This window comes from Rhinichthys klamathensis, unplaced genomic scaffold, assembly GCF_029890125.1.
Source record: "Rhinichthys klamathensis goyatoka isolate OS25496 unplaced genomic scaffold, OSU_Roscu_1.1 h1tg000055l_1, whole genome shotgun sequence".
Taxonomy (NCBI): domain Eukaryota; kingdom Metazoa; phylum Chordata; class Actinopteri; order Cypriniformes; family Leuciscidae; genus Rhinichthys; species Rhinichthys klamathensis.
In genome coordinates this window covers 1,251,684-1,271,256 of record NW_026606600.1, presented here as the reverse complement: position 1 = coordinate 1,271,256, position 19,573 = coordinate 1,251,684, and the positions used below count along the sequence as shown (strand labels likewise).

The window sequence follows — 19,573 nt, the reverse complement described above, 5'->3', positions numbered from 1 at the left end:
GTTTCTGTTCGCCATGGGGGTTGTAGTTCTCACGCTGCTGCTTCACCACACCGTCACCATTCAAGGCTCAAAATAAAACTACAATACCCGGTGCTGTATGGTTTAGCGCAGCCGGTGGATGTGTATGAGGGGAGGAGACTTTCCGACTGTCACAGCAGGCCAAAATTTCATCAGAACACAACACACACACACACACACACACACACACGAGAGCCTGCAACCAACGTTCAAACCTGCCGTTTCAGATGACATGTGACATGTCTGGTCATTAAAAAAATTGTTTTCAGCTATCCTTTTAACGATTTTCTCACACATTTGGGTAGACCATAGTTTGGTAGCAAAGGGAGCATAAAGGTGAATAAGACCGACCTCAGATTTTCTAATATTCCGACCAGTGTCAATAAACACGAAATTATCTTCTTGTTTACGTCCTTTGTATTTCATCACATTGAAATGGTGAGAGGAGAAGCTAAGCATTCTCACAATGTGTCATATTACACGAAACATATTGGGGGTCTCTTGAGGTCAATCATTGTTTAGAATGAAAGAAAAAGAGCAAGAATGTGTTAAAGAAATTTTGACCCACTAGATTTATTTAAGAAAAACACTTTACCTTGTTTCTTGTAGTGACAATTAAAGGGGTTAGGCCTACCGTATGTTACTCGATTAATAATTCCTTGAATAATCAGGACAGGAGTAATAGAGATCATATAATTACATAGAGACCAGTCACAATAATATATAATGAATATAGCATCACACCTACGTAAGAGGACTAGAGTAAATAAAGCTTGTTCGTAAAATCATAGGCCTACTGTTTCATTCATTTTTAACGTACTGTGAGTGCCTAAATTAAGCATATGGATTTCACCAAAAATTAAAGTCAAATCCTGAAGAAGTAAAAAAAAAAGTTTTTTGTAGACTCTAAATGAAATGCTGCCATCTATAGGAAACAATGCTGTTTCTCAATAACAGCCTAATGTTTGATTGTTTGTTTGTTAATCTTAACACTTAAGCATTTTTAGAATATCTACCTCTCACTGGTACCACAGCATTTGTTTGTCAGGTTGCTTTTTATTATTTTTATTGATTTATTAAGTTATTTTTTATAAGAGGCAAATATTTGGTGAAACTGAAGAGTGGTTTCACTTATAACGGCTGGCATGACAGTGAAATGTTTTAACATAACAAAAAGAAAAAAATCCAGTTAGTTCCCAAACAAGATTCACTTTCAGTCACACTGAAAACGTCATTAACACTCTATGTACCAGTATAGCCTACGTCATCTTGGCAGTGTTGTGCAGTGTTGTGTTGAACAATGGCTTGTTTAGCATATGAAGAGGATATGGGGTTCCCACAGTGCAACCAACAAGTCTGCAGAGCCACACATAATATCTTTTTAAGATTGTCCTTTCTGTTTCAATAAGCACTTGACAGCATTCAGCATTTTCAAATGACATGGACGAAATTCTACATTTTTATGTTGTAATTTCAAAACACCAGGGTTGTGTTTCAAGCAATGATGTGCAGTGTTTGGGGAAATAATAGGCCTACTTGATTAAACGAGTGATGCTTTCCACAAACCACAAAACAGGCTAGTACTGTAAAAGCTGCAGATGCTCTATAATGGTGACATAATTGCAAAGGATGAGGAAATGTGTTTTTTGACTTTTTCACGTTACTCAAGATTAGTATAATTAAGTAATTAGCTTTTAAAATAAAAATCAGCTCTATGATTATCTCTCACATATTTATCCAAGTTATTGTATTATAAACAAAAACATATTCCCGTTCATGCATTTCTATTTCATGCACACTTTTTCAGTAGTGATTGTATTTTGTGATGATGGGATGAATGTATTTTGCATTTTAATTGTATTTTGAAAATTATAGGAATGTGTCCCATGTTGTCAAATGGGTGGGGTTAAGAGGAGTTGGCAAAAACATTACAAAAGGAAGCAGAAGACATGTAAGAAGTGTGATTGCTATTAAAACATCTGATAAGAATGTTGATAAATCAGATCGATTAAATGCTACAAAGTACATTATCTTCACATCTGAGTCATGAAATGAGCGCTCATATCAATGAAATGTAATATTTTATATGTATAAAAATTGACAGGATTTAAGATATTTCCAAGATACTCCTGATATAAGTCCTGATATATACTCCTGCCAAATATTAGATTTTTTTATAGCTGGGATCAGTTTGCCAGGTTGTTGGGAATATTGTTCACAGAAATTGTTGTTGTTAAAGAGTAATCAGATCCTTTCACAATTATGCTCATATTGCAGAACTAGTCTTACAACTTACATAGCCTATAGAAAGAAAAGTTTGTTATACATATTCCAGTGTAGGTTATGACAATGAGCAAGCGAGTAACCTACAAAAAGGAGACACTGATTATAGTACAGCATACAGAAAATCATTGGTGTCTCAAACAAACTTGCAAATCAATATGAGGGAACAATAGGTTAAACAATTTTAGGATGGTGTTTTTGAAATAGCGAAAAGTAATACAGATCTAATGCTCTCACACACTTCCACACAAAAATTGACAGTTGCAAACATAATACATGTTAAAGGCTACATTCGTCACATGGTGCCATTCATTAAAATGTTTTATGTGAGTGTATTATATATTCATATTGATAGTTATAGTCGCATATACATCGTAATCGAACAGTTGTTTTCATCAAGTCATAATATTAAAAAGTGATGGCCGTGCCTCAACCAGCATATTTCACCCTATGATTTCACCTACATCAGCACGTATTGTTCATCCACGTGACTGTCGTGCTGTAGTGCGCATGCTCCGAGAGTACCCCAGGCAATAGCTGGACATATCTGGAAATACCTTGAATATTTAATATTGCCATTTGCTCTCCAAAAGTTGCTTTTGTGACGAACAATACTAAATTTTTGAGTGTGTTGTCAAAAAAAGGGCCTAATCTGTTTATTTGTAGCTGTGGGTCACGTGAGCCGCCAGCCATGGACCGATTTTCGAATCTCTAGTCTACAACGCGCATGCGCAGTGTGTATAGTGCGGTTGATGGTTCATCGGACGGCTAGTGAGTGTCTGAGCTCCCGGGATCCCGCGATCAGCTGCACATCTCTGTGTGCGTTAGTGCAGCTGGAAGTTTTGCTGTTCGGTCAAGGGATATTATTGAAGCTCTTCGTCATAAATATGTCTACAAACAAAGTGAAGAAAGTGAAGATGGCCACCAAATCATGCCCGGAGTGTGACCAACAGGTGAGGTGTTGTCTGAGAAAGAATAATACATTTTTGTGTTTTTGTTTAAGTTCTCATTCGCCGAATTGTTATGTTTAGTATGGTGTGTGCTTTAATGAGGCAAAGTTATTCATTAGATGTGTATGAGTTACAAACAACGTTGCTACGTGATGTAAAATATGTTTTTCTCATTTTTGACGATTGAAGTGATATTATGTATATTATCACATAATTAGCCTCTGATTTTTGTTTTCATTTTACTTTGGCGATGAAAACGTGTAAAGCTGTACAATAATTTTCTGCTTACTGGATTGAAACAATGAAATTTCATAGGTTTCATGCATTCTGTGTTCGCCTCGTCAAATATCACGAAGAACGCTAATCTCTGCGATTAAACTGTTTAGAAATGTGAATGATATTATCTGAAGACTTCAACCATTTGTAATTATGATGAGAGCATATATTGACATTATAAACGATAAAAATTACCAATATTTATTTTACCCTTGAACAAACAGAACTCGTGTCGTTGCAGATAAATTCAGTAGACTATGTTGTGCCATTGTGTTTTGGAGACTGTGCGAAACATTGTGTCAGAAAACTATAAGGTTGTTTCCTGTTTACTATAGTCAGTGTCAGTTTTCCTCAGTCAAAGGACACATCAATGTTGTCTTTATTAAGGCACACCATATTTATCCCTTTGTGAATGCTTAATATTGAAGTGCTCTTTCTCCAGTGTTGTGAAATATTTAGACAGCCATTGTATATTAATTTAGTGTGTTCTTGCTACACTGAGCTCTTTCTCTTTCTCTCAGATTCCTGTGGCTTGTAAATCCTGTCCTTGTGGCTACGTCTTCATCAGCCGAAAGCTGCTCAATGCCAAATTAAATGAGAGATCTCCAGTGATGGGTAAATTGTGCATCTTTAATGGGTTTTATACATATGAAAACCCTATATATCCACTACTATATTAAGTGGCCTTTAACCAGATGTGATGTAAATATTGATCTGAAAGTGACTGCTATGGGAGGGACAATGGAATGTAATTCCAGATATTGATCAGCAAACTTTTCTCTCTCACTGAAAATATACACTTATTTATATCATCTCTTTAATCTCTGCGCATATGAGTCTTCCATAGTTGGCCCATGTTTTCTGGCTATACTCATGAGTCAGGCTAATTAAAAAAAAAATTTATGTTTACTATTGGTATGTGTTGAACTCTAGGCTAGTGAATGGAAATAAATAACAGGCAAGTTTCCAGTCAGCAGGATGCGTTGAGAATACTGAAATGATTGGTGCAGTGGTGGCTGTTTGCTTGAGTGAGTAGTGCTAAGAGGGATGGGGGAAGGGCAAACTAATTCCTGTCTGAAAAGCTTGTTCCTGCTGTCTCTCTCTCTCTCTCTCTCTCTCTCTCTCTCTCTCTCTCTCTCTCTCTCTCTCTCTCTCTCTCTCTCTCTCTCTCTCTCTCTCTCTCTCTCTCTCTCTCTCTCTCTCTCTCTCTCTCTCTCTCTCTCTCCCTCCCTCTCCACCCCCTCCTGCCACTGTGTTATCTAGAAACTAGTCACAATATTTCAGTTGACTAATTTTTATGATACTCCAACGGTCATTTAAAAAGAAAATTCTCCTGAATATTATTATACAAAATGGCTTTCTTGAAGTTAAACTGGAGGTTTGTTGGTATTTTAATTGGAGGGATTTTTACTGTGATATCACAAAGATGGCACGTGTAGAAAAAAGTTAGCAATATAAGGGATAAGAGATAAGCTTGTGCATGTGACCACACATGTGTGGTATTTTAATGCTTTCTTTTGGTAACTTAATCTTGTGGTTTAAAAATCTCTTTTTTTGGATCTAGTATTCAAACAATAAAATCAGGTTTTAGGCCAGTCATGAGTATTTTTATTGTATAAGCTAGAAACCTACCTCTCATTGTGCACGTCAAATCGGCAGATAGTCTTAAGTGTGCTGAAGTTTTATGATTTTTATTGTTCAAAGCCCAGCTGGCTTGTGCATTGCGTTTTTTGGAGTTGCAAACTCAGTCTGTGATTGTTACTTTGAGTTATGACTGGAATGATCTGCATTCTGCACAAATGTTCTTTGTTTGAATGTTTTACAGTGGTGTGTGATGTGTTTTTTCTGTACAAAAGTGAGAGTCGCATAAGGAATTAATTTGTTAATATGTGAAAGAGTGAGATACTACTTATATTATGTTAAATGAAGGGTGTAGAAGTCATAGTTTCTTCTAAGAGAAATGTCTTTTCTCTTGTAACATTAGGTTTCCATTTTAGCAGCAGTATTTATTCAGGGCTTACCCATCCCTCTGCTAAGAATAATGTGCTCAATTTGAAATAGGACAGACTTTATTTAGATTGCTCTGCCTGTCCTTGCTTTGTTTGCTCCTTTTGTAAGGGGAATTGTAATTCAGATGAAATATTAAATGAAAGACTTCTATCTATGAGACAATACTATAGACTAGACGAGAGTATAAAATAAGAATATATTTTTGATCACATTTACAGCCAATCTTTCCAGATATTTTACAATAATATTCCCATGCGATCATGCAACCCCGACTTCTTCTGGAGAATTACGCCGTGTTAATTAGCGGTAGAACAGACAGAGCTCTTGTTAGCGCAGGTTATTGACAGTGCCTGGATTCCTGAGTCAATGTGCAGTCATACAGCAGGCCTGGAAAGGGAGGGAGCAGGAACGGATCTTATCGCTGCGTTTAGCATCAAATGGCTGCCATGGAAATACTTGATTATATAAATATTTAAAATGTCTGTTGGTGACAGATTGTGTTGTCATAAGAGATGCACAGAATTTAGTTGATTATTGTAAATGCGTGTGACAAAATATTTTTGGAAAGCTGAAATGTTCTTTGGTGTGACTTTGTCTAACAATATTTAAACTGCATTTTGCTAATAATTCTCTTATTATATTATGCATGCAGTTTTTATTAGCTCATATTTATTGAGAAGCTACATGGAGTATATGTAGTCAAATTAATTTGTCACACCAAAATAAACAAGTGAACATAAAAAAGGTGATGAAAATAGTGAAAATAATACCAAGGAAATGCTGACAGAAAAGTCACAGCACCTAACATACAATTTGATTGCACATTAGTCATATACATCTAGACCAAAATAATGTTGGTTTAAAAAATAATAAAAAACAGCAATCGGTAGCTGGGTTTCCATCCAAACGTGAAGCGGATCTTTTCAAAGTTTGCAAAAAACAATTAGGTGTGTTTCCATCAAGTAGTTTGAGCGGATGGCAGTGGTATTGGTAACCTAGTAACCAACAGTAAATAAAACCCCATTGGCGGAAACAGGCCGATTAGTCACATGGGTTTAATGTTCGCTGCATCAGAATGCGTTTCCTTCTCCCATTATTTGTATTAACTATTTTTCGCAAGTCAAAAACCACCTCAAGCGAGCGGACATTTTTTTTTTTTCGAATTGAGGGATTTTCCCCCAAAAAATCTTGCATTTCCATCCCTCGTTTCTGATGCGATACTTCAAAATACGCATAAAAACTGGGTTATAGAAACATAGCTATTTTCTTTTTCTCTAGAAAATTTTCTTTGAGATCTTTAAAAAATGTAAATATTAAGATTGTATATAACTGGGCAAATTCTGTATATCTGTGTCACTGCTCTTAATTTATTATTATTATTCTGATGTAGTCATTTTGAAAATTGTCAGCTCTCTTCACACAGGGTTGCTACTAGAGTCTGTTACTAATGATGTTTACTCGAAGACTAAAGAGCCCTATAAATAAACTACCTCAGAGAGACACAGGCCTACTTTCTTTAGTAACAAGCTCTTAATTCTCTGATTATAGCTCTGCATATGGTTGTGGTTTTCTACATTTGCTGATTTGCATGTGAAGTGACAGACCCCCTTTTTGGTTTTAAGTCTGTCAATAATGGTTGGGGGATGGGTTTAAAGATCATGTGAGAAAAAGAGAGCTGCTGTTTGTGTAAAAACAGTTTATAAGATGGTTTGGCTAGTTTGTGAATGTATCAACCCCCACTGTTTTATAATGTATCCTTTTGATTGTGTTCCAGACCAATTGGATGCCAAAAGAAGACGAACAGAAAGAATCAGAAAAGAGAAGATAAATTTATCATCTACCAGTGATATGGAAAATAGGAGGCGATCCCGCTCCAACAGTCAGTCAGATCCAATCCGCAGAGGACGAGGCAGACCGAAAACTGTTGGGCTGAAGAAGCAGGAGGAAGAAAAAGGTAATGTGCTCCCACGTGTCTAGGGAAAAGTAAGAATTGTAGATTTATAGTAACTATAAACATGGACTTCAAGAAATGTAGACATCCAGGGTGATTTATTTGATATTTTATGAGTGTTATTTTCCCATTTAGTCTTTTACAGTGATGTCAAATAAATCTTTCTCATAGCCTTTTCTTTGAATATTTGTTGAAATATATTCTTGGAATATATGCATATGCTCTTATGTGAAGTGCTTCGTTGACTAAAAAACATGCTTTGAAAAATACTTTTGTCAAAGTTTTTGAGTTATCCAAATGAAAGCATTCACAGTGCTGTGAAGGGTTTTTGTGAAAAATGTTTGATTACAGGTTTCTTTCCTGCTTTTGTGAACACATTTTTCACTATCGATGTGACATTTATTTTCAATTCCTGTCACTGTTGCCATAATTTTATCCGTTTTGAGTCTGCATTTTCTCATGTCCAATAATTGGATTATTTCATAATCCAAAAAATGGGTTCTGCTCTCTCTTTTTTTTCTCCATCTCGTAATTTAAATGCTTCTTGCCTGTTGCGAGATTATTTTCATAAACGAAGACTAAAACTATTGGTCAAAAAACATTTTCGTAAACTGAAATAAAATAGAAATGATTAAATAAATGAAATAATCGTGTTTGTAATTGATAAACTCTCATCCTGTGGTGGAAAATCTGACGTATGACTGTTTAGGGAAATACCTGTAGATGGTGCTTCATGCACGTGAGCTGAGGCAGTAGGGCTGGGCGATTAAGTCCCAGGGCATAAAAAAATGTTTTATGAGCTTGGGGAAGAAATAATACAAATTAAATAAATATACAAATAAAAAACTTTGAGGCGATCTATAATTTACGCTTTTGTACAGCACCGTATTTGTATAGCACTCTTGCGATGCAAGATGCCTGTTGTCCTCCAGCAATGCTAACAAAGGAGGCAGCTACACGGTCGTTCACACATCGTTGTCGTCACTTACAAAGACACTGGTAACTTTTGGTGTGTTCTGAATAGTTGCCAGTAGGTGGCGAGAACAAATATGCACAGTAAATAATGTATAATGTGTAGGAGAGTAAGAGTTGGAATCACCCGTGTGAATTATACAGTAGCCTATCTTTAGCCCAGTCCTTAACATAACAATATTATTCTTTCTTTTACAATGGACATGTGTAATGTGTCGATTATTTGCCCATGCAACACTAGCATGTCAACCAAAATTGTGAGATTGGGTTTAAAATCATTTGAAAACGTGCTTCAAGAAGTCAAACAGTGCTCTTTACATTCGTATCAGCTGCCGGCAAAGTTGACAGAGCTGACAAATGGACAGACATAGCCAGCGATGTGGTGTCGACCCCCTCACCAGCTTGGTTCGGTTGTCAGTGGTGTCATGTCTTTTTTTCAGTTCAGGTATTTAGCACTGAAGTGCGCCCCAGAGCCAGAATCTCTGGCCTCCACGGCTCAAAGTACCCCAACTCCGTCCGCATTCGAGATGCTGTTTTGAGATGCACTTCAGTTGCGCCAGTGCTGGGCACACTGGCATGACGCTACAGTCGGCTGTCATTAAAGGGAGAGCCAATCATGATCATAGATGCGGTCACAGATGCAGAGGAAGATTCTGTCATATTCTGTTTATTTTGAAGGTTTTTCTGAGAAGGTTTGTATTGAGGTTATTACTATTAAAGGTATTAGATGAAACATTGCTTGAGAGGTCTGGTTTTTAGGAGTAGAAAAAAGTACACACATTTAAAATCAGTGTGTGTGTGTGTGCAACATGCTAGGGCACACAAGGTGGTAGAGTACATGTAGTACAGGTAGGCTATGTTATGAAAAAATAGAGTATCCATCGCTACTGTAAAGTAAAATTTAAAAAATACTAATAGTTTCCTACCCTACCCTATCCCTTGCTGCCACAAAAAAAAAAAAAAAAAATTCCCTACCGACCCATGACCTTAACTGACAACCAACCGGAACCAAACTTTTTTTTTTATGCCTAAGCGGCTATTCAGACAGAATGCTTTAGCGTTTAAAAACAAGACGTGGCCAATGGAATGGGTAATAATGCAAGGTTATGAGACAAAAGTTAAACTTCCTATAACTTGAGCGCTACGTTTTTAGAGTGCCAATTTATGCATGAGACGTGGGTGTAACAGGGGAACAGGTTTTTGTTTACATAGAAAAACTGAAAAGCAGTGCAATGCAAAAACCTGCAATGAATACTAATAACCTTGGCCTGTTGGGTCAAACAGTAAATGAGCAAAACCGGAAAAATTAGATATCCTAAGAAATAAAAGATTTTGACTTATATTCTCACATCTGGAGTGACTGGCCAATAGGAGGTATACAACAATACTGGTAGTGTGCGATTATGCTATTTGTGTCCTCAAGGACCAGATACAGACCTACCTACCACCCCTCTCCCCAAACTGACCTTCAGTCCCATCATGTCCCTCTCTGATTTCACGCTCCCCCTAGAGATTTCTGTTTATTTTCATTTGCATTTAGAATAAAAGCCTCTCATTGGTGTCACTGATCTGTCTTCACTCCCTGCCACACTATAGCTGTAAACCAAATAGTGTCTCCTATTAAATAAAACCCTCTGTTGAGCAACCCAAGTATGTTTTATATAAAGTTTGTTTATTAAAATGACAACAGATGACCATATCTCCATGGACACTAGGTCAAAAGAAATATTGAGGAGCCATCAGGGTGGCATGTTGTTTCCTAGTGTACGGCTTTCATATTGTGGATTAATGATTTACACACATGGTTCTTTCTTTACTCTGTGCTGAATAAATCATTACCAAGTTGGAAGCGTCTATGCATTGTCAGCTCTTCCATGGAGAATCTTATGATTTTCACTTCTCTGCAAATCTGCTGTTTTTCATTTGGTTATGAAATAAATTACATTTGTATGAAGTTCTATCCTTGCTTTGTATCCTATACTAAATTGGCACAATTCCCTGTTGATAACAATACAGTCATGGTTGATTTTTATTTTTATTTTTCTGATTTTTTTCTTTTCTTTCCTTTCACAGAAAAACAGGAAAAGGAGGTTGACATTTATGCCAACCTCTCAGATGAGAAGGCTTTTGTGTTCTCGGTGGCCTTGGCTGAGATTAACCGCAAAATTCTGGGCCAGAGACTCATCCTGTAACAAGCGTTGGAAACAATTGCAGCTGAAACTCAGGACTCTTACTACGTGGGTGTGCAGATGTCCCATATGTCTATGTAAAAGCGGTTGGGGAAACTCTGACCCGAAGAAGCTTAAACCCCTGCCTGTGTGGCCAAAGCTCAGTGGTGCTGCCGTGTATTGGTGGATTTCAGACACCTGCTCTCTGCATATGAGGGGGAAAATGACTGTTATCCTCGACATGAGTGAGAACTGTAGTACTCATTAGCGGTGTAGGATTCTATCTATTTTAATGACAATTTTATGGAATGTATTCAATGTTCCTACCAGTCGTTTCTTACATTTTTAAGCTGTTTATTGGGGGACGGGGTTGACCAAAAGAACAATGTGCGTGCAAATTATGTCTGGCACCTTTATTCCGACTTGTAAGCTGATCAATTCCATTATTTGTTTATTTAGGTGCCAGTGAGCCATATTATTTTACAAGTAACCTAGTGGGAGCTGACCCCAAGGAAATGGCGGATTAATGGTTATTTATTATGCCTCAACCACCTTAATTTAAGTGTGTATTTTATTTTCCCTTTTGTTATTGTTTGATAAATGGTAACAAAATAAATGTGTAATATTCACCCTGTATATGAATATATTAAAATTATTTCCATTTACACAAATTTTAGTTTTATTTTCAGGGGAAGTTAATTGCAACCATTCCTTCTCATACGTCATGTTCCCCTCTTTAAGATGGATTTGGAGCAAGAAAAATGCCTATGGCAACTCTCAAAGAGAGCTCATATTTCAGCTGTTCAGCTAAAGCTCTCAAAACTGAACCATTTTGTTTGAGTTCTTTACAGGCAATATTTAACCATGAACAAAGAACCAGACTCAAATGTGTTGAATACAATGCATGAGGATTGTCCATGGATGCCCATGTTTCAAATGATAATGTTATAATTGGTATTTATCTAACATTATGATTTACATGAAGAACATATTGTATTTATCTAGTTCCACAGTCAGTTCGGATTGTGTTAGCTTCCTTAGGAGAGCAGCTGCCACAGACATTTTTTTCCAAGGCTTCATCACCAAGCAACAAGCTCACCTTGGAGAATCCAGTGCGCTGTGGTTTCCACAGAAATGATGGATCAGCAGCTCTATATTCCCTTTTACATCCATCACTGACTTGCCCACAGTAACCTTTGTGATTCTCAAAAGCCATATTAATGAATAATTTGCAATGTAAAACATGCCTACTTAACAGTACAGTATATCTATAATCAATATATTCTACCTTCCTTCAGCTGTTTGTGTGCAGTAAAGGTAAAATATTTTATGCTGCTTCAACTCTTTACAAGCAGTATTTTTTAGTCAACATATTACTTTTCCCTTGCGTTAAAAAGTTGCACGGTGTGAGCCGTTCTTAGTAAATGGAAAACATATCCAAATGTTCCAGAATTAATTTCAAAATGAGTTACAAGGCGTTTTTGTATTTTCATGTTTACATTAATTAATGTTGGTTCTCAAACTGTGAATAATGGGGGGTTTAGCTTCACCTGTTTAACAAGAAAAACAGGGTTGCAGATTTGTTACTGATGTGCCGTAGTAGCTCTCTCCATAAAAAAGAAGGTCTCAAAGTTGTTTGAGAAACCATGATAATGTGGCCAAAGCAGATCATATAAGAGTTTAAAAAATCCTGAAAATGGATCCTATATGCCATGTTAAATTATTTGTACAATAAAATTAGCTTATCACTGATTATATAGTGAGGTGTAACAATAAAAATGCAAATAATGAGCAGAAACTCTAAGTAAGAAGTGTCAAGAGATAAACGTTGCCTTTATCTTAATATACATGACACAAGAGTTGCACCAGGGGTTTCCCACTTTATGAGAGGCTTCATTTGCATTTGGCTGCCACCTTCAGTCAAGATTAGTGTGACAGCTGTTAAAGCCTTTGTTCTTGAGCCATCGCCTATACAAAAACCAAGATAATTCATTCGCTTCATTTAACAAGTTTGTGTAGAACTCTAGTGGGGATTTTTCCTTGTGGCAATGTTTTCCTGCGTAAAACTGTTATCATAACTGTGCTTTAGTTTTGTGGGTTTCAGTGACATCATGATGTGACAGGTTGTGTTTTTGGTCTGAATGGTTTTAAGGTCAAAGGCAGATGGCATATATAACTCAATAACTCTGATATTGTTTGGCACTTGCTGAAGCTCCCACTGGACAGGCTCGGTGTGAATCACAGTATCTGGCACTTTTCCTGGAGGTTAGGAATAAAACAGATTCCTGCTTTTATTTCTTAGGTTACAGGAAATGGAGAAGTGAATGCATCCCATGGAAAGCTTGGAAAGTTACTGATGTAATATTTCCTAATTTCTTTAGATTTAGTCTTTGCTTTTGATTTGTTTGTCTTGAGTAGTTTGCATATAGTTGTTTTTTTAAGTAATAATAATGATGTGCACAGATAAATCACGTATAATATATAGCCTACTCCAAAATTCCATAAAAAATAAGAATTGTCAATTTTGATTTTCATGGTGACTTTAAACAACTGTTTAATCAAGCATAGCCCAAGCCTTAGATCATAACACCAAAAGCTTGATGAAAGGAGAACCAGACGGTGACAAAAAGCTGCTATATTTGTACATGAGACTGTCAAGGCTAAAGCCTAAGAATTTGCTTCACACATAAAACCTTTTCAAGCCTGTTGAAAGGGTTATAATGTTCGTTCAATGTGGGAAAGCAAGGCTTTTTGATTAACATAGTGTAATGCAGGCCCAAAACACAAAAGCCTACAAAAGACATCAATGAATGAATTGAAGTCTTCTGCTGTTTGTTAGTACATTTATTTTTTAAGATGTTATTTGCATAATAACCTCTTTCTGGAATCACTTTGTTCAGATGAGCCTTGAAAAACCCTTTGGGTTGTTGATGGAAACAGGCTCTGTCTGGTTTCTTGCCCGAGGGTGTGGAATAAAACAGACCCCTGGCTTAATATCATGAATATCATAGCTCAATGTCTGTTTTTCTGGGATTTAGATTGTTTTGTCTTTTTTCAGTTAGCGCTCTCTTTATGAACCACTAGATGGCATCCAAACCATAATCCTCCACTAGCAATTAGTTTTCATTCAACATTTACAGAACATTTACAGAACCCGTTGCTTCAGATCTCAATCAGATTTAGGAAGAAAACCCGCCAAAATCCAGTAGCCTATAGTTTTACTGCTCTAAAACCATCATGACTTAAATGTATCCTCAACCCCAAAATGAAAATTCTCTGATCACATGGCATATGCTCCCCCTTTTGCCGTCCCAGATGTATTTGAATTTCTTTCTTAGACGAACACAAACTTTCTAGAAAAATAATCCATCTCTGTGAGTTCATAGGCTAATGCAAGTGTACGAAAACCCAAGTTAACGCTTTAAAACCCACACGCGGTGAATAGGACAGTAGGCCTAATCCATAAGACCACAGTTGATGGATCAATGTCAACTGAAGTTAGAAGATAAGTCTGTGAGAGAAAAAACAATTCACGGCCCCCCACCCCAAAACAAAAACAAAATGGTAATTGCTTCAAGGAAAATAAAGAATGTCAGGATCTGATTATTTCAACAAATGACAACTTGACAACAAGCTCTACAATAAACCATGAGAAAACAAGAGATCAAGTAGCCTAGGCTATGTGAACTTGCAACAGAACACATTTTATAATATTTTACATTTGATTGTTTTATTTATTTCTAAAGAACTCTAGCCTATACGTTGGTGCTTTAAGCAGTAGGCCTAGGCTACTTCTGAACCAGTAATCTCTTTTTTGACAGTTACCTGGATGGGATGAACTTTTAAAGGGGTGGTATAATGCCCTTTTCACAAGATGTCTTTGATGTCCCCAGAGTGTGTATGTGAAGTTTTAGCTCAAAATACCCCACAGATATTTTTAATATATAGCATGTTAAAGTTGGTACTTTTTGAGGGTGAGCAAAAATGCACCGTTTTGTGTCTGTTCCTTTAAATGACAACTCATCGCTTGATAAACTTAAGGTTGAGCCACTGTAGTCACTTGGACTATTTTAACGATGTATTTACTAACTTTTCTGGGCTGGCAGATGAAATTACCTTGCAGCCTATGAAGGAGTGAGCTCATATTTCATCAAAAATATCTTAATTTGTGTTACGAAGAAGTCTTACGAGGTTGGAACAACATGAGGGTGAGTAGGCTACTGACAGAATTTTCATTTTTGGGTGAACTAACCCTTTAAATAGGACTACATTGTTATGTTATTATTTATCCCATTTTTATCTAAATATTTTATTTACATGGCATAAACTGTATATGACAGGATTATTTATTATGTATGGCCTACTGTATATGATTAATATAAATGACAAATTAATAAAAACATTAATTAGGCTATAATCTATTAATTAAAATGTCTAATGTCTAAAAATATATATAATAATTATCTGTCTGCCAAGCTCTGATAATGTATGGAATATTAGCCTATAGTACATTATCCAAAAAAATAGGCTATACCTTTTAGAAGCACGGATGTGTCTGTTACCGCATGCTGCTTTAAGTCAGACAGTCTGAGAAACTGAAATGCTTCTCTGCAAAGTGCAGTTCGCCTATAGCCATGCCCAGCCCAGAGCTGTTAAATACTGTATAACCTAGCCTAGGTTCATTATTAGTTACTGGACCCATTACCTTAGCCTCTTGCGTTCAAAGGGCGGACGTGAGCTCGACATGTTTTTTAAAAAACCCGCAGGTTTACAGAGCATGTTCTCGAGAGACTCCTTCGCCATGGAAACAAAGCCGCTAAAATGCAATCACGCGAAAATAAGCTCCTCTACTACGGATACGTAATGGCGTACATCTGGCACATCTAAAATTAGATGCAGGAAATTTTTTTGTCTTAATAAAAAAAATCTAAACGTGGGCTATTGTTGTTTATTTACAACATTTGTTAATTTAAAATGTAATTTAGATTTTAAATTATTTTCGTTAAAAAAAAATCTGCCGACATTCGGACTGCCAACCAATCCGCGAACAGCTGCTGACTGTGACCCCAGCATCTTGGGAGACGTTCTCTTTCATCATCTCGTGTTCGAGATCCACCTATGGGAAGGGCATCCGTACCTGACCTCTGCAGAAGCATCCAATTGCACCAAGTCTGGCAAGACAGACAGAAGCGCGCAGCCAATGCCAGGTAAGGCCCCACCCCCTTATCTGAGGGCATATAACGCCTGCAAGCGCTGCTGTTCTCCAGTTGACATTCGCTTCTCGAGATCTCTGCACTGATACAGCTCAGTTGGATTTACGTTGCTCACCTTACGTGTCTGCAGGAGGACAAATCGCCAGATCAGCCTCTGCCAGGCGTAACAGTTGTTTTTCTACCAAGTTTAATTGTATTTGCTTCTGAGCCGCCCACGCTCTCGCATCTTCTCACCTGTTTTTTGCCGGTATGTCGCTCTCTAAATCTGCCGCTTCTCCCGGGAACAGCCTATCACGGGCCTGCCCGGCCGTGTGTGGTGCGCTGATTGCCACGAAGGACCTTCACCCGTTCTGCGTGGTCTGCTTGGGCCTTAAGCATGCGGAAGAGGCTTTGGAGAACCCGGAGAACTGCAGTCATTGACTGATGCTGCCGAAAAAACTCTTGCGACGCCGCCTTAAAGTTGCCGCGACCCAGTGTGTCGAGCTCACCTTTTCTAACTCGGATGGGGGACACGGTGATGACGTCACGCTACCGGGGGCCTCCCGGGGCGCGACTTCTCTTATCTGGGCTGACCAGCCCAATCCTGCGTTCCCCGAAGAGGACATCTTTGCGGGCAAGCTCCCGCTCGTCGACGAACCGGCCAGTTTAGGTGATGACGACGACGCGGGCCTTCTCGGGGTCTCCGAGGATGAGGAGGCCATCCTGCCCTCTGGTGTTCCCCAGGCCAACGCCCCCGCGGCCTTGCCTCAGTCCATCCTCCTGGAAGTGTGTGAGAGAGCGGCCGCTCGCCTCAACATTGAGTGGCCGGCTCCACAGAGCGCCACCGACCAGGAAAGAGACATTTATGACCGGAAAGTGCTGGGACCCCCTCCCAGTCTGAGGAAACAACTCTTTCCCGTCCTCCCAGCATGTGCGAAGCACATGAGACACAACTGGAGTGACCCGCTCGATCTTAAACATGGTCTTGCGGGTCTAGAGGTGAAGGATATGGCGGCTCTCGGCATGGGTGATCCCCCCGCTTTCGAGCCATCGATAGCCAGGCACCTCAACCCAGACCAGGGCAGGCTGCTCGCTCCCCCGAAGCCGGTCTTGCCTAACAAGATGGACCTTTTTTCGGCCTCTGTGTACCAGGCCGCTTATAGATCCTCGGCCTTTGCTGTCAGGGCCCTGAATGTCTCCTCCCTCCTCTCTGCTTACCAGGTGGAGATTTTGGATGATTTAGGCCAACAGCTGGACAAAGGATCCCCCTCACCCGCGCTGTGGAAGGAGATCATTACTGTTAATGACCTCGTCATCCGTAACGCCCGTCAGGCCATTCAAACCTGCGGGCGGTCCATGGCGCTTTCTGTGGTGGGAGAGCACGCACTCTGGCTGAACCTGTCGGGCCTTCCTGACAGTGAGAAGAGGCGCATCGCGAGCGCCCCGTTAGAGCCCGGTCGGGCTCTTTTTGGCCCCGCCGTCGCATTGATGCAGCAACGATGCGACAACAAGAAAAAGGAAGACGAGGCCTTCAATTTATGCCTTCCCAGGAAGGTTGCCCCACGCCAGGCGCCCCCTGCGCGTTTGCCTAACCTCCCTGTCTCGGGACGTAACTTCCATCAGGGTAAGGAAAGGCCCCGTAACAAACCCCGCCACGACAGAGCAACCCACCCTCTGCTAAGCCCTGGGGTAAACCAACTACTGCCGTAGCGGGAAAACCCTCGAACCCTACCCCCACCGACTCGAAATGCAAGCGGCCTGCCTGATGTTCAGCCGATGGGGCCATCGAGTCCGCGCTCAAAAGCCGCAAGCTCTTCGGACTCTCTTCCTGTCCTAGAGCCCCTGTTCAAGAGACAGAGGGTTTCTTATGGAGGGGTCGGCCACCCCCCTCTCGAGGCTCTCCAGCCCATGTGTTCAGTGGACGTTGTGTGTTCTCCCCCCACGTTCAGGGGGTCTGTTGTGAGGAAAAGCGTCACCACACCGCACATACTGTGTTCCCCTCACCCAGTTAATAAAGGCTTCGGCCCCAGTGTTCCCCAATACAAAACACAAAAAATACATTAAAACAAACTAATCAAATTAATTCGTTACAGAGAGAGGACCTCTCTCCGCAGAGATAAATCATCTCCCTGCAGAGAGAGAAAATCTCTGTGAACCCCTGCATGTCGCCTCTAGTTCGTCTACTAGAGGGCGCCATTGCATCACAAATGAGCCAGCTGGGCATACACAGCGCCGCTTCGGCTCGGGTGGGAACACTCGCGAGTCACGAATTGGCTTGGCAAACTGTTTCGGCTCCCGAGTGGGTGACTCGTACAATAATGCAGGGCTACAGACTGCAGTTTGTAATGAAACCCCTGCATTTCAACAGCGTTCTCTCTTCACACACGGAGAAGAGCGCCGCACAAATTCTGAAAGAGGAAATATCTTCCCTTCTAAACAAGGGAGCGATTCAGGTGGTGCCCCCCAATCTGATAAATCAGGGATTTTATTCTTGTTATTTCCTGGTCCCAAAGAAGGATGGCTCTCTCCGCCCAATCTTGGACCTCCGTGTGTTGAACAAACATTTGAGGAAATACAATTTCAGAATGTTAACTCATGGCTCACTCGCCCGCGCCATAAAACGGAACGACTGGTTCACATCGGTTGATCTGAAAGATGCTTTCTTACACATAAGCATTTATCCGCCACACAGGAAGTTTCTTCGTGTCGCCTACCAAGGCACATGTTAGGAATTCACAGTTCTTCCGTTCGGGATCTCATTAAGCCCTCAGAGTTTCTGTCTGTGTGCGAAGGCGGACTTAGCACCCATGAGAATGTCAGGTCTGAGGACATACATAGACGAGTGTCTCTTTATAGCCGAATCGAAGGAGAGAAAGTGGTGCAGGACACCTGCCGGGTGAATGTGAACAAGAGCAATTTTACACCCAGTCAGACTGTGATTTTCCTGGGCTTGGAGTTGAACACTCCATGCGAGTGCGTCTCTCTCAAGAGCGCATTCTCTCTCTAATGAACTGTCTGTCGCAGTTCAGAGCCGGGGCTAAAGTACAATATCGTACATGCCTCAGGCTGCAGGGTCTTATGGCTTCATCTATCCAGGTTTGGCCGCTGGGACTCCTGAGAATGAGAGCGTTCATGAAATGGGTTTTGTCACTACATTTCAGCCCGATACATGATCTTTGCTGCTCTGTAACAGTGTTGCGCGCCTGCTCGGCAGCTTTGCGCCACTGGAAAAGAGCTAACTTTTACGCACAGGGAACCCCTCTGGGGACGGTTATGATGTGGAAAGTTGTGACGACAGATGCGTCCTTAACAGGCTGGGGAGCCACCCAGGAGGGCAGAACTGTAAGTGTTTTGTGGCCGAGCAGACTACATTCAGCGCACATAAATTATTTAGAGCTTATGACCATATGGAAAGCTCTGAATCATTTTCTGTCTCGCCTACAGGGACATCATGTGCCCGTACACTGCGACAATACCACGGCAGTGGCTTACATCAACCACCCTGGCGGCGTGCGCTTGTCGAAACCTCACGCTCTAGCTCACAAGCTTTTGGTGTGGAGCAGACGTTTTTTCCTGTCGTTACACACGACTAATGTTCCAGGCATTCTGAACAGAGGCGCGGACCTTCTATCGAGGGGGAACCCAATTTATGGAGATTGGCGCCTCCACCCTCAGATAGTGGGTATGCTATGGATGAGATTCGGACAGGCAACCGTAAATCTATTCACCTCGCGCGAATATTACCATTGTCCA

General features: G+C 40.0%; 1 protein-coding gene across 1 annotated transcript; it reads left to right on the top strand.

Moving 5' to 3' along the window:
- Window positions 1-3,035: 3,035 nt before the first annotated feature.
- cunh16orf87 (chromosome unknown C16orf87 homolog) lies at window positions 3,036-11,299 on the top strand. The gene is made up of 4 exons (XM_056248443.1): window positions 3,036-3,254; window positions 4,049-4,142; window positions 7,312-7,491; window positions 10,534-11,299. Exons 1-4 carry the CDS (start codon window positions 3,054-3,056, stop codon window positions 10,650-10,652), a joined length of 594 nt encoding a protein of 197 aa, XP_056104418.1. The 5' UTR covers window positions 3,036-3,053; the 3' UTR covers window positions 10,653-11,299.
- Window positions 11,300-19,573: the final 8,274 nt, after the last annotated feature.